At 44.4% G+C, this 15,937-nt stretch overlaps 1 protein-coding gene across 1 annotated transcript in view; it reads right to left on the bottom strand.

Annotated features, from left to right (window-relative positions):
- CACNA1B (calcium voltage-gated channel subunit alpha1 B) overlaps positions 1 to 15,937 on the bottom strand; it is a 298,439-nt gene that overhangs the window by 44,191 nt on the left and 238,311 nt on the right. The window contains exons 27-33 of the mRNA XM_075519947.1: positions 14,116 to 14,276; positions 12,820 to 12,957; positions 11,720 to 11,921; positions 10,016 to 10,180; positions 9,050 to 9,160; positions 8,785 to 8,868; positions 4,062 to 4,067 (exon numbers count right to left, since the gene is read on the bottom strand). Coding sequence (XP_075376062.1) covers positions 4,062 to 4,067; positions 8,785 to 8,868; positions 9,050 to 9,160; positions 10,016 to 10,180; positions 11,720 to 11,921; positions 12,820 to 12,957; positions 14,116 to 14,276 — 867 coding nt within the window. The remainder of the gene's footprint in view (positions 1 to 4,061; positions 4,068 to 8,784; positions 8,869 to 9,049; positions 9,161 to 10,015; positions 10,181 to 11,719; positions 11,922 to 12,819; positions 12,958 to 14,115; positions 14,277 to 15,937) is intronic.

Below are 15,937 nucleotides of genomic sequence, written 5' to 3'. Positions count from 1 at the left end.
CCTCAAATAAAGAGAAAAGAGAAAAGCACAGGTATGTTCAATGAAAGAGCAGACAACACTGAGCTCATTCAAATCAGCAACAGAAAGCAGCTCTTGCAGGCAAAACACAAGCGCGGATTCCCCTGGGTTGCTCAAGGTCAGTAAAACAAGCACTAAAAATTCAACGCTTGTCTGTTAGCATCAGCTTCTGATTTATTTTTCATGTTGGTTTCGTTCCCTTCACAAAATACTGGCTGAACTCACCTTAGCAGGCTGTATAGGACCCGGGGGGCAGAGCCGGACTGCGGCTGGATAACCGGGTGCCTTCAGCAATCTGGTCCTCAGTAACCTGTTCCCCCCGCACTGGCCACAGACACACCTCTGCAGAGCAGCTGCAGGGGGTTTCAGGGCAGGGCAAAGGTTTAACCCAGAGCCCATTTTAACCACGGAAAGTTTCCCCTCCAGTGGGAACTGGATCAGACCTTCTGTGTAATGTTCATGGCACTTGGGCATCAGGCCCGCAAGCCTGACAAAGTATTACCTTCAGAGCAATGCTCAAGCCAGATCTTTCCTGTGCACAAGCCTAATGCTCCTTCAAGGATCACGTGCACAGGCAGCGTCTGCAGGATCCATCTCTCTGCGTACAAACCTGCCTTCCCTCCCTCTTCACCTGTTACTGCAGCTTAACAGCAAGAACATTGTTTTGCTCAGACTTTGCTATAATCTCACAATCACAGCTGACACAATGCTTAACATCTGCTTTGGTCTAGGCTGACTGCAAGGTCACACTTAGCACAGGCTATCCCTGTGCTGCACGCAGGTTTATACAGGATAGTCTATATACATGCAATAAGAAACAGGGGGGTCAAAACTGTGCAGTTATGTCTATAACCCCCTACTCCCTGGGATTTAGAGGGACAAACAGTCCATTACCTTTTTTTTTTCCAGCCCCAAACCCTCCCTGTTGGACTCATGCACTACCATTTCCTAAAGTGCAGCGAAAGCCTCAACTCCACGGGGAATCACACGCAACCCAGGAAAATCCACCATCACCAACATTCGCAGACCATTCAAAGGACCGTTCTCTGCGCTGTTCGTAGGGAGGCAAAATTACACACGCTTGTGATGGATGGAAGGGCTCTGCGTGTGTAACCCTCGGCACACCACGTAGAAAACCCATCCTTCAACAACTCGACTGTCCAGGCAGGTATTAGAATTGCATGCAGTTAAAGGGGAAACTCCACATTGCAATATTTCTTGTGTATAACAGTGTTTTGCATCAATTCTCCTCCCACTTAGCCGCCTCTGTAATATGTGACACACACACAATCCTATTCTGGGTTATCAAGGTCTGTCTTTCTAGGTTTTTGTTTGCTTTTCTGTTGCACAGATGCTAAAGGCTGACTGGTGCTCACAAGAGGCACCATAGCTTTATGATTTTATAATCCATCTGACGACTAGCAAATTACGTTTGAAAACGTTTCTCCCTCGTCTGTCACTATATTCCTAAAAGAGGGGGCACTGGTGCCAAAGGCACGCAGCCACCCGGCAGGCCCTGGGGGGTCTGGGCACAGCCACCGCTTCCCACGACAGGAGCATGACCGAAGCTCAAGCAACGCATCCCTGGAGCAAACTGCAAAGTAGGAGGGAAACAGGGAGAACAGACATCACGGATGAAGAACTGGCCTTGATTGCTGTCCTGTGATGGGCAGCCTGCTTTTGCGCTTTCTTAGGGTGTTTTCCATGCTGAAAAGCAGAAAAACCATGAAGAATAGGTCATACAGCCATTGCCCAGATCTGTTCCTCCAACATCTTCAGCAGCAGAATGGTTTCCTCCCCAACACAGGAGCTGTGCCCACTGTTCACAGGGATGCAAAATGAGCTCCACCATCTCAGTAGATTTAGTGGTTTGGATTTTTAAACCTGCAATGGGAACATGAGGTTTTTATGCCACGGCTGGACGTGCTTTGCATTTAGAGGAGGAGGCTACATTACGCTGCCACAAAGCAATAAACTCAGTAGAAGTTGCTGCTCATCCCTGCTTCTTTCTGCAGTCCAGTTGCAGAGCACAACCACCCCATGGACTCGAAACTTCAGATTTCTGTCCTCAAAATGAAGGGCTCACCCAAAGTTGCAGAGCTGTGGGAAGAGGATTCTGACCAAGCCAAGCATGGGATCACTCAGGAAGCTTTGGCAGTTCTCTTCATCTGGCACCAACAAGAATTACCCTATTCTGCTAAGGACCTGTAGAGGAAATGGCTGTATTCCCATTAAAATGTCCGTGGCATTGCCAGTACTGAAGAAGAGCTACTGAGTCTTGCACAGGGTCTTGGCTTCCTTTGAAGCTTGGGGAAAACCCTTGCTGATTTTAAGAGGCTGAAGATTTTTGCCACACTTGTCTGTGCCTTGGAGACTCTGCCATTGCAGCCATATCATACCATGTCCTTTCATCCCGAGCTAGGAACACTGGAAAATGATTTTATAAGTGTGTGATGCTCAGATCTCTCCTTGTTCCCTACCACCTTTCAAATTTGGTGCTTCTGCTCTAGTCACTGTAGGCTCCTATCACCCGCGGTGGAAGGAGGAAGGCAGCTCCAGAGGGCAGCTTGGTGCTCCAAAGGTCTAACTTGGATGCCTTGGATGCCAAGTGATGGAAGGAGCCTGGACCTACACATATGACCGTAGAGACTGCAATCCTGGCAAACTGCATGATGAGCACTTAAATCTTGAACCTGCAACATGGACAGCAACAAGCCCAAAATTCAGCCAAATGGAGATAAGCTGATTTTTCCAGTATATTTTCATGTGCACAGCTGATGCCAGAGCACTTATCTCTTCTGCCTGGGCCAAGGGTGCACAAAGGCAAACGGTCCAAAGGTGTCCCCACAGCTCCCATACATCTGTAATGCTTCCAGCCACCGCAGCACATGCAGAGGATTCCCTTCTCAGATTGCACTATGCAAACTTTTAACTTATACCTTGTCATTTTCTTCTTTGCTGTTTCCTAGCAGAAAATTCCTTCCTGTAACCCTCCGTGAAACATGGAGCTTATCTGCAGTCTGTCATGAAGATTCACTCTGATTTGTTTCTTAACAGCAACTGTGCAACAGAAAGTCTACATGTTAACACAGATCTAAGAGCTGTTGTCAGGTGGCCAAGCGAGTATTTTTGGTAAGCTTATGGTTTCATTTGTTATTAACCATAGCCAAGATAATTAAGAATGGAAGCATATATATGTTTTAGATTGTACTTTTCTTTATGCATCCTCTTTTGCTTAATTTATGATTTTCAAAGACAGAGACCAGTATTTCCAAAAGCATCTTTAGAATCAGGCACTAAATTCCCAGTGGGATCTGGTTCCCAGTACTTTTCAGCCCTGTTCATAACATGGCTTATGCATTTTACTTGAGATGTTTGCTTTTGCGTCCAGGGACTCTGTGTCCACTGTGGTGGCAAAATACTTCTATATGCTGGTATCACGAAGAGTTTTTGAAGTTGAATGAAAATCACTCTTTCCTATGACTTCTCTTTTGATTTGAGGGAAGCAAGTCTGTAATCACTTCAATAATTTTTTTGCTTTACAATACAGTGTAAACTACAGGCTTAAAATACCTGTAAGGCAGTCCTCTTAAACGTACTGCTTCCCTTTGCAGAAAGCTCAACACATCTCATCATAAAAGAAAACAAAACTGATGTCTGAGAACTGAATTTAGTACCACCACTTACAAAATGAAGAGTTTCCCAGCCAGCCAATCTTCTCTGCTCCAGGTCATCCAGAAGCATCCTTCCCTCCTATTCTCATTCAATTTTCCACCAAAATAAAGCAAGTGTCAGTCTCCCCTTTATCATTGTCAGGTGTAACAAACAGCGGAGAACAGGCTATTGGTAACTGCATTTGCCTCACGTCACCAATTAGCCAAGGGGAAGAAGATGCAGAACAGAAGCCAGTTTTGAGGCACGCTGCAGTGAGGCTTTTTCACCAGTGCAATCGGAAATCTCATCAAAACGAATTAAATTAAAGAAAAACGAGAGAAAATAAAAGCAGAGAATTTAAATAATTGTTTAAATTCAATGAAACCAACCGTGTCCTATATGTGATGTTTTCATGGATGGATATTTGCAAGATTATTTACAAATTTATTTTTTTGAGCAGCAGGTGCACAACATACAGACGGAGACATGGTTTTCGCATTGTATGTTGATTGGATGGCGTGATTCAGCAGGTAGATAAGGAAAATAAAGAACAAAACAGGAAACAAAAGAGAAAATGAGTAATCAGGACAAGCAAAAAAGGAAACTCTGAAAATTTCACTGGAAAAAAACTGTTGGGCTTTTGGGGGTGTTATTTTATGATAATTATATAAATAAAAAATGCTTCAAACCAAAACAGATTCTGAGATCCTAAAGGTAACACAGACAGTGAAGTAGTTATTTGCATTTCATTTTGTAATGCAAATTGGGAGACAATTCACAAACACTTCTCAGTATGTTTTTTTATATTTCCAGGCATAGAAATAGATGTCAGTTTGCCGTACATCCATTTGGCCTCCTGAGGCCAGCTGTGTCCACAAGGACACCTTCTCCTTAATGCCACCTATTTTACTATTTTATTTCCATTACTGGGAGGGTAAAAAACTGACATACGTGTTTTTGCCTAAGGAAATAAAAAAATATATCTATTCCACTGCATTCACAAAGTAAATTACATATGACATGAACTATAAAATTAAAATAACGCAATTAATCAACACATTTCTTTTCCTTTTATCTTTACTTTTCAGTGGGTTAAAAGTACTGATGCAGCAAGGCTGGTGGAAGCCTAGTCTCTCAAGATGAGACCGCTCAGGTGAGCAGGTTTATTTACCTTGGAGAACACTTATAGCTGGAAAACATACTCATGGAGAAAAGCGGTGCTCCTGCAACTATTTGCGAGCCTGTTCTCAAAGCATCCCCTCTCCGCAAGGAGCCGGAGGGTTTCACAGATGGCTGTTATGGGGACAGATGCAGACTGACAGTCAAGTTCACGTTGTGGCTGTCACTTGGGCTTCTCAGCCTGAGAAACCCGCCTGTGTGAATGGGTAGTAAGAGGGCCGAATGCACAGGGGAGGACTAATGGGTGCTACCACCCAACTATCCCCACGGCTGCCCACCAGCCAAGGGGAGCCTGGAGCTGAGGAAGGCAAATGGGGAAGACAGCATCCTCCAGTGGGGACACAGCTCTCAGTCGTGATGAGTAAAGACCTGCTCTCCTCTTTGGTTATTCTCAGCTCCATAACATGGTGCAGAGAGCTGCTGTACTCCCAGTCATGCACTGAGCCAGAAAGTTGAAGTGGGGTTAAGCATTAGCTATGGCGTTTTGTGCGGAACAGATGTTCATCCTGGTCCTTAGCTACTACTCTTCCCTACCTGGAAAAGTAAAGGGCATAAAACGATTGGGCAGAAACAGCGGGATTAAAGACTCAAGGCCGTACACCTGATCTGTGCTCTGCGAACGAGGCACCCACCGGTCCTCATCTTGGTCCCTGCTGTTTGCAAACAGCCTGCTCACTATCACCACATCAGTTTTTTCAGCCCTTTTCTACATTTTTTTAATTGGTTCTACGTTCCAGAAGTATTTAAGTGACTTAGATGCAACTCCAGTTGAGCAAAATAGCAGGTTATATATTACAAAGATGGTTTAAAGTGTAACTCTTCTAGGTTATACATGCACCATGCCACTTTCCAGGCAGCAAAACAGTCCTGGTGTTGCCCAGGCAGCCTTGGGACACTTTGGGTTTCCCCTTATGCACTGTGGGTCAGAATAACACATGTTGGAACCTATCATGGAGCCAACAAAACGGGACCGGAGCAGAGTGCTGGATCCTTCTGCTTGTTTTCCACCCTACGTGCCATAGCCTGTCCGCAGGACTGGAAGGAGAGGAAGGATCCACTGCAGTGGCAGTGGAGATCCTGGTACAAGACTACTTCCACCACATGCCACTGGATGAAGCAAATGAGCTGCTCCATGAAAGGCACCCTGAAAGCTGCCATTATTTGCTGACATTAACAATTCTGTTATAAACGTGATCTTTGGGGCACCATTGCAAACTCCCACTCATGTAATTAAGCAGTGATTCTGAGACTTGTGCATCAATATCACCTTTAAGCAAACTAAGCTCCTAATGCCTCTTCAGCAAGCTGGGCACGAAGCATTTGAGCTCTCAGCCCATCGTCCCTGTCCGAGGCTGAGAGATGGATGGGTGCAGCTTAAGGAAGCATGCGCCGGTGGCTACAAAAGCCGTTTGGTACGGATGAGTGTGCTGCTGCAGATGGGTGCAGGCTGGAGAGAGATCAGAGAGGAGCTGTATGAAAGAAGTTTTGAAAAACAAGTCTAGCAAGAAGGTGGGGGGGGGAGGGGGGGGCACCTGTGGGCACTCTCTGTCTGCAGGGGAAAGCATGTGGAAAGGAGGCATGATGGCTATACAGAAATGCTGCAGAAGGGGAAGATTTAGAGAGAGCAGAGCTCAAATAGGTCTATGGACTGAGAGAGAGGACCAAGAGGTCAGGGGCTGGAGTGGTACTGGGGGACATATGGCTTTGATATTAAAGACATGGTTGTGAGCAGCTTTGTATTGGACACACTACCAGAGGAAGCTGTTGAACTACATTGGAAAGACCTCTCTAAGGTTTGACTTAAGAGATCTAGTTACTCATAAACCAAAAGCCTCTCCATTGCCACCTGGCAGAGTAATGGAAAGGTGTATAGGTGCTTGGGAGCTTAACCCTGTTGGAGTCTACTGACTGTTTTTAGAAGTAATTCATACTCCTCTTCAAAGGCATCTCCAAATTGCTGCTGTCTTTGATGCTGGAAACCAGAGAAATTACTGCAGAGTGGAAGGGTGATGCCATCACTCCGAGCACCCTTGAGGTTACTGCATCAGTGCCTGCCAACTCACACGAGTATTTGGTATTTGGGAGCACATTTACTCTCCAGCCCAAAGACCAGGAGAGGGGTGGGGAACCTCTGCCTACACACTAACTCTCCTACCCCTAAATAGTTGGCCAGCAGTGCCAAGGGACAGCTGCTGCTTCCAAAAAGCTGGGGACGTGCATGTACAGCCCCAGACTTGCTGTGGCTTTGTCTTAAATTCAGTGCCCTAACATAGCCCAACCTGATTAGTCGGTAGCCAATTCCCAGGTGCCAGACAGCCTCGCCGAGGCTGGGCCACCCCTGTGGGAGCTGAAGGGAGAGGCAATGGCCTGCCAACTGAGCAGGGACCGCTACCTGCCAAGCAGGGAATGGGCAACACTGATGGCTGCTCTCTGCCTGCAAAATAACTGTACAAAGGAAGATTTTAATAAGAGGAGTGTGGGCTTGGTGTTGTGAAGGAGACACCTTCCTGAAGGGGAAGATACCAATCTGGGAGAGACCACAGGCTCCCTTACCACGTGCGAGTTGGCTGTGCTGCTTCCTCCCAGTAAAAGTGGCCAAAGGAGGTGTGGAAGAGAAGCACCAGTCTCTGTTTGTGGCTGACTTGCAAATATTTTCACAAATTTTCAAACTAAGGCAAAGGTTTGGGTGCCTGAGTCTGGCAAGAAAGCATGTCCCACGACAGGCCAAAGCAAGCACCCAGTACCTGCCCATGGTGCAATAAATCTCCTAAGCACTCAGAGAAGCGGTAGTCAGACCTTGTGTTTGATCTGAGTAACTTTACCCTGGCTGTAAGCTATGCATTGAAAACAAAAGGTAATCCAAAGTCTATGAGATAGGATTCACCAACTGTTAAATGAGCACCATTCATGCGGGGAGTAAAACTTTGGGGTTTTTTCATGCTTTTTTGTACCAAGGAGGTTAGGTAATAATGTGTTTTGTTAGAAACAGTAATATGGTCTTCACCACCAGCTGAATGTCCTGTAAAGAAGTCTGGGGAGCATAGTTCTTAGCACACACAAAACAGATCTACAAGAAAATCCCAGGGACTGAGAAAAAAAATTATGGTAAAGTTCAAATTCATCACATACAGATATAGCATCATCAGTTAAACATGCATTGGGAGAGGAGAGGAGCAATTTATAAATTGGATAATATCAGGCTGTCAATGCTCGAGTCAGACATTTTCTGCCCTTATGGAAAAATCCTCTAGAATTTGATGGCAAGTTTGTACACTTGTAATCTACAGGACTCATTAGCAGGGAGAGAACAGTCATTGTAAAGTTGGTTGTTTGTTTTAATAGTTGCCCTGCAAAGCTTTTGTGCACATAACAGAAATGCACCATGTTCCCCCAATTCAGACTGTGCAGGCTGATGAGTTTCTGGCTGTTTTTACATTCCCATCGCCTCTCCCCTTCTCACTCCTCTTATCGCCTTCACTCTGCCCCATGACCAAGACTGGGCAGGAGCCCCAGGGGACAGACATTTGTGTGCCCTGCAAAGCACCTCACACTATAAAACAGCATTATTCGCCAGAATCCTTTTGATCTTTTCCCTCTATTAAATTCAACAGGATTCTTCCATTAATAGGCAAAAACGGCTCGGGGTTAGAGTCGTTTGCTGAACGAGAAAGAGATTGTTTCCTGGCAGAGTCACTAGCACTGTTGTTCTCATCACAGCTTTTTGCATGAAAGTCTTTGGGGCAGACAGCCGTGATCATCTCCATGGAAAGGGGAGAGCTAATGGAAACAGGCTGCCAGGTCACCCAGGGACATCATCACACGATGAGTGCCAGAGGCAGCTCTAGGGAATAAGGCTGGTAGGGAGAAGGTGCAATGTCTTGACAGGGTATAGCTTTGTTGGTAAATGAAGCAAATTGAGCAAACTGTACTTACCGCAATCTCTGTTACTAAAATATCAGTAATACTTCCCAACACTGTTACAAAATCAAAGACATTCCAGGCATCTCGGAAATAATTCTGCCAAATGAAAACACAAGGGGGATAGAGGGATCCAGGGGTTATTTTTTTTTTTTTTTTGCAACAGGCTTTTTTTGCACATAGGCTTTCGTTTGTTTGTTTGTTTTTAAATGTGCATCATGAAATACAAGCATTTCATGTAGAAAGGAAACAGTTGAAAGTAAATGAGGAAGGCACATACCAGCACACCAAAGGCAATGATCTTCAGCACACATTCCATTGAAAACATGGATGTAAACACAATATTCAGGCATTTCAACATTTCTTCATATGCTTCTGGAGCATCATAGAACTAAACCAGGATGGAAGAAAGGCTGTTACTGGAAGATCACTTACAGAATAAAACCTTCCCAGCTGACTTGCCTGACTGCAAGAGTCTTGCCCATTTTAGTGCCAGATTTTGTGCTTACTTTAAGCAAGACTTGGGGCTACAATATGGTTATTCATGCCACTCCAGAAGCACACCATTGCCTACATGCTATCTTAATGGGGTAGCTGGGGATACACCCAGGATGGGGAGAGATTGTTGCTGGTGTAAGCAGAGCATGGACCAGGAGGGAGGAAGGGCATTTTCAAAACCAGAGGACAAGTGCAGAACTGTGTTTTGTTCCAGCAGACCTAAAAATATGGTGACCCCTTGACTGTGAAGATAGTCTAAGCCAGGCAAGGGATAGGAGGGGAGATCATCCACAATATCCAGCCATCTGCATGTCTTCCTCTTAGGCACCGTGGATCATGTCCCAGAAGCTTGACACTCCTGAAAATTTGAGTTATTTCCCTGGGATGGCTGGATGTCGAGCATCCCCAAGAAGTGACCCTGCTCTGCAGGAGGAAGCCCAGGTTGAGCCGGGAGCTCCAGACCTGCAGAGCCCAGTTCCCATCCACTGGCCATATGCTGAAGGGGCTATGAGCCAAACCAGCGCTGTGCAGGGGAATCCCATTCACAGTGTCTCATCACAACTAAACCACCTCCCTTCGGGGACCGAAGGGTTCCCACAAGGCCTCTAAAAATGACATCAGGCAGATGAGAAGTGGTGATTGCTCCTGCCGATCCCCCCCATCTCTCAGGTCGAGAGTACAAAGCCTCTCCAGCAAACACCGCAGTCGCTAGCCCGAAATTGCAAAGATTCAGTAACAGCCCACTAACCTTCATCATTAGGACAATGGTATTGAGTGCAATCATGACCATGATAAAATACTCAAAGGGAGGGGACACCACAAATTTCCACATCTTGTACTGAAAAGATTGCTTGTTCTGAGGCATGTAGCGGGTCAGTGGCTTGGCACTTATGGCGAAGTCTATGCAGGCCCTCTACAAAACAAAAATGGGATGAAAAGAATACAAAAAAAGGGCTGGCAGTCTCTGTCTCTCGGGATATTGTTGGGAGAGCAAGCGGAGCATTTAATGGAGGACGGTATTTCTAAGTGTTTCTCACACACGGTGCGAGTACTGACTACCCCTGTAAAATGCGGCACAGGATTCCCGAATTGTAATCACTTTTGGACATTCGCTAAAATATTAAACCCCACAACACTCCTATGGCCCCCTGCAATCCTAGGAGACAGCCTTACATCCCAGCCCAGCTCTCAGGAGGACCCGATCCCTTCTCGCTTAGGGAAGGGAGTTGTAAATCCACAGGCTCACTTCAGAAAACACTCTGCCAATTCCTCCCGATATGTAATTGTAGAAACTGGAGGACTGGTAAAGATGTTATCTGTGTTTAAAAAAAGTATTGTGAAACCCAGGTATGTTCTCACAGACAGCAAAACCTGTCCAGCTAATAACATTTCATAAAATGTGAACTGAACTCAACCAATAAATTACCCAAGAAATATCACTGGGTGAACTCTCAAAGACCCCCTTACTTAGTTGGCTATTTCTGTTCACATTATTATGAGAATAAAACTGCATTAAAAATTGGTTTCTACCCACAGGAAGTTTTTATTCTGGAGCATTTTCTCATCTTGGATTTAGGTAAGAATTCAAAGTCTTAAATTGGTGCAAAAATATTTTCTGCTCAGTTGAAAAATAATGTGGGTAAAGCATGTCTAAATATTCTGCTTTATTTTGGACTTCTTTTTCATATAGACAAACAATGCACTAATTAATAAAACGATGCACTAATTAATAATTGATTAAAAAGTAATCTCTTTTCATCAAAAATCACGTTTCAGTTTCAAAATAAATGAAAAGAGATGGTTCTTCACAGAACAGGTCATTGAGGCTGCGGGAGCCCAGACGAAGGATGTTGCGGATGCTAAAAATCTGCATGGGTTCAAGGAGGAAACTGGATACATTCATGGAAGAAAGATACACAGATGCCACTAACTAAAGAAAAACCACATCCAACTCAGGAGTTTCCTGAGCTGAAAATGATGGTATTTGCTAGGGCATTAAAGAAAAGCCTCGTACATGCTTGTCCTGGTCCTACACTCTTCTGAAGACATTTACTTTCGGCTGCTGTCAGGAGGACATCATCTCAGCCAGGCACAAAACTAGCCTGGTGAGAGGAGCGTTCCTTTGGGGAGCTGTAGCAATTGTAGTTCAGTTTGATTTCTGATAACTGGCTTCTAAAAGGCCAAAGATTTCTGTCTCCTTTCACACTTACATGCTTGAGCTAACATGCAAGTCTATATTCACTTTGAAGCGGAGGTGTGGTCCACAGGGACGTGTGACAGTGCTTACTAACATGCAGCATTGAGGGGCTCTCCCTGGTTTTGTTTTTATGTAAAAGCTGAAACAGTCTGTAATTTGCTTGGTCTCTACACCACACACCCTCAGGTAACGACTGCTCTATCGAGGTGCTCTGAGCCCCCAGGTGCTAACTCCGGATTCAGAGGACATGGGTACCTCGTTTTTCTCGAGGCTGCACTCTGACATCACTTTATCTCCTTGCTCTTGGAAGGTGATGATGATTAACGCCACAAAGATGTTCACAAAGAAAAAAGGGAAGACAACAAAATACACCACGTAAAAGATAGACATTTCCATTCGGTAGCCAGGGCTGGGACCCTGTTCCTCGTAGGTAGCATCCACCGAGTGCTTCAGCACACTGCAATCAAGCGCAAAGAGAGAAGAAAAGTCAATGAAATCAGTGTGAAGCACCAATGACACCCTGGTAGTCACTCACTGGCCTTCACTCATGTGGAGGGTTTTCCACATATGCTCAGGTCAAACTCACTCCCATCTCTATGGCTGGGAAGTTTTCCTTGAGGATATTTTTAGGGAAACCCTTGTTGTTTTCACCACTCTGCAGAATGATGGAGATTTGCTACATACAGATCCACTTATCCCCCTGACCAAGGGGATAGGATACGGTTAGATCTGGCTTCTCTTCTCTGGTCAACAGGGATGAAGTAAGGGTGGGAAAAGAAAGGTGTTGATGATCTCCAAGTAGGGGAACACAGTGAGGGACTGGAGAAGGGAGACTGATGGTCTATGTTTTATTCTTTATTTTATGAAATAGCTGAACGTGGAGGACAGGGAAGGCCTGCCACGGAGAAACCCTGACTGTGAATTGTACTCCACGTGTCCCAGCAGAAAAGTGTGCCAAAATAAAGTCATATGCTGAACAGTAAATATAATTTTGGGACTGTTGTACCCAGCATACTTTCAGCATAGGTCACAATACTTTTTCCCCTAATTTTCTTACATTCCCATTATCAATTTTACACCTGAGAAAGCCGTGCAAGTCCAAAAGACTGGAGCAAGCAAGCTATTAAGTACTGAAAACTGCCTAAGCATCCCTGTGCAAGCTCAGAAGAACGTCAAGAAAGATGCAGAGCCCTGCCTGCTGATCCACCCAGTAATCATACAAGGGAAAGTAAAACCTTAGCTGGTAAAAGACTATCCTTATTTCACAGGTCACCTGCCATTTACTTGTCCCTCAGAGCTGTGGAAAGCTGCCACTACCTCCGGGACCACTGAGCCTGCCAGTCCTGTGTACTCACGTTGGCCACCCTTCGCCTGTGGAGACGGTGAAGAGCGTGAGCAGAGCCCAGAGCACGTTGTCGTAGTGGAACTCGTATTTTTTCCATTCCCTGGGCTGCGCCTCCACCTCATTTTTTTCATAATCGAGGTACTGACCCCTAGGAAAAAACAGAGATTCAGACCAAATGAGAGAATTAAACCAAATCAGCCATTTTGTATGACTCACTGAGGAGCATCGAAAAGCCTCAGTAGCAGAGTCCGACTGTGCTGTGTATTAAAGGCAAATAAAGAGACAGCCCTAGGTTTGTAACAGAAGTAAAGGCCATTTTCTGAGCCATTTTGAGCCACAGGAACTGGACCTGAGGTCTAGAAATGAAAGAAATTGTAATCAGGACATTCATCCATTAGGCAAAGCTGGCAATTAACAGCATGCTGGCTCCCAGATTGTCTGACCCCACAGAAAACTGTGCTGCTTGATGAGGAAAAGTCTCTGGCTCCTACTTCAGAGTTGGATCTAACTTCTAACTGGGTCCTACTTTGAGGGGCCAACGGACCTAGCATCTGGAGAGTTCCCCTCCAACCTACATTTTTCTATAATTTCACATTTCTTTCTGTAATATATCTGCTTTATTGCAAGGAAGAACTGCAGTGACAGCCTCTGCGGCTGCTGCATGCACGCGGTCCCACCAGGGACATGCCCTGCGTTTGCAGGCGGCAGGAGAGGGGTAATGTGGGCAGACCTGGACAGGGCTGAGGATGCGGTTTGGGTGCTAAGAAAAAAGGCAAGTGAGGAAGACGCACATTGTGGTGAGCAAAGCACCTTGACAGTCTGCTGCAAAGGACAAAGCATGACAGGGCTTTTAAGATATTCAAATACTGACCCCTTTTCTAGCTAATTAGGAGCTCTTCAACTTCCTACCGACTCACTTCTGATTATTTATTCATTATGTTTTTCTAATTCATACGAGCCCTAAGAATCAAGACAGCAGGTAGAAAAAGGAGCCACGCCATCCCCTCAAAAACCGTTTACCTTAATATCACACCTAGGCCTCCCCAGGAAAAGGAGCCTGCTGCCCTGTATCACTAAGCATTTGGGTAAGCATTTGCTAGATCAGAGCCAGGAATGATGCAGCTGTTAAAACAACAAAAGGGAAAATTCACCTCTATGGTAATTGTGCTGAAGCATTGCTCTTACTTACAGGAGACTCATCAAGCTCAGCAGATACCCGACTGATGCAGTTTTGGGACAGTCAAGGGAGCTGCTGCTGCCAGAGGAAAGTCGGGCTCCCCCCCCCAGCCCCTGCCCCTGGCTGTACCTGCAGTCCTTCTCCAGCTCCTTTGACTCATCGGTGCAGTAGAAGAATCTGCCTTTGAAGAGCTGCACAGCAATGACGGCAAAAATGAACATGAAGAGCATGTACACTATGAGGATATTGAGGACATTCTTCAGGGAATTCACCACGCAGTCAAAGACAGCCTGGAGATGGAGGAGAACAAGGTTAAGGAGTTGAAAGAAAAGAAAAGTGCATTTAACATCTTGGCATCTAACATCTAACTACACTTGGGAGTAATTACCCAACCTACAACCCATGGATGGTTTCATGGACTTGCACACCAAGTGTTTGACCAAGAGTCACGCTCCAACTGGGGGAAATAACGCCGGGTCTCCTGCTTTCTTGACGAGTTTGGCTGTGCTGCTGAATTTTCTGGTGTTGTCCATAAAATTTACAAAGATAATCACAGCTTGTCGACATAAATATTAGTCCTAAGCAAATATTTCCATGACCAATTATGAAATGAAACACATACTTGTGTTTAATTTATTCCCATTGGATAGGTAAAAACTCATCAAATATGTTACTCATTGACCATTATTTGAACTGTTTGAATAATAAGGAAAATATACCAGATACAAAACAACTAAATGCTTCAAATATTATTTTTCTAATGAACTGTCTATCAAAATTAAGTGTGACTAATCTAGTCAGCATATGTCACTTCTGAAATCCCTGCAAAGAGCTTCTCAAATACATTTATTATTTGGTTATTAGTCACTGATTCATTGTTACAAGTAATTTGCAGTTTAATTTTAGTCTGAGAAGTTTGTCATAATAATAGAAATCAAGCAGTCTTACTGCCCAAGTGTGGGGTTTGTGCAATACTGTTCCTGTTTCTCTGAATGGAAGTGAATAATTCACAAAATTACACTCCTGATGCAACCCAGAAATCCTGAATTAAAACACTGGAAATATCTCTATTCACCCCATTAATCTTGCTGATTGTTGCATACAAGACCACATCCAGGAAAAAAAATTGAAAGAATTTTGAAGACAAACCACATGAATATGACTTCTGCTTCACATAAAGATTTCTGAATACTTCTTTAGAAACGGTAAAATTACTCTGTAAAATGGCTTGAAAATAAGGAAGACATTCAATAAGAAGCAAGCATTCGACATCTTGCTGTAGCACTGAGCTACTGTTGACTGTTTTATAGCCTAAGAGCTGTACATTTCAAATTTCTAAACAAAGACAGACCATTTTCTACATTGTTCAACATTACTCTTCCTTATCTTTCGAGGTCAATTTAGTATGCATAAAAATGCATAAAATCAAAATTATTTAAGCATGAATTGTGGGTAAGGACAAAAGCAAATCTATATAACAGCTGACCCTGATTCTTACATGCCACTATGCGAAAATAGGAATCGTCGGGCGTAGTTTCACCATTGCAAAAGCACCCATTGCTTTTTCCCCATCTCTCACAGAAAAGAGCCTGCAAGCAGTGATGGCACATGAAGACGTTCTGCAATAGGTATTCAAGAGTTGCTAAAACTCAGAAATTATTACATTTTGTAACTCCTTCCATTCTCTGCTTCCAGGGGCTGGCTGTATCTCAAAGCGTTCGTGAAATGGTGTTGAATAAGTAACCACAGGCCATTACATTTATTTTACTTTGTAACTTAGTATTCTAGAGATGAAAGGGTACTGCTATAAAACCCTGCACTATATATTCTTTAATAGAAAAGATGAACAGATTAAAAGTCCTCATACAGCAATGACATTTCTCTTTAGACAGACTATGGAAAATCTTGCAATATTCATGTTAAGTTCTCTAGGGAAAGTCAAACACTCCAA

This window comes from Mycteria americana, chromosome 17 (genome assembly GCF_035582795.1).
Source record: "Mycteria americana isolate JAX WOST 10 ecotype Jacksonville Zoo and Gardens chromosome 17, USCA_MyAme_1.0, whole genome shotgun sequence".
In the NCBI taxonomy this organism is placed as follows: domain Eukaryota; kingdom Metazoa; phylum Chordata; class Aves; order Ciconiiformes; family Ciconiidae; genus Mycteria; species Mycteria americana.
The sequence above is the reverse complement of the archived record's forward strand: the minus strand, read 5'-3'. Positions and strand labels throughout refer to the sequence as shown.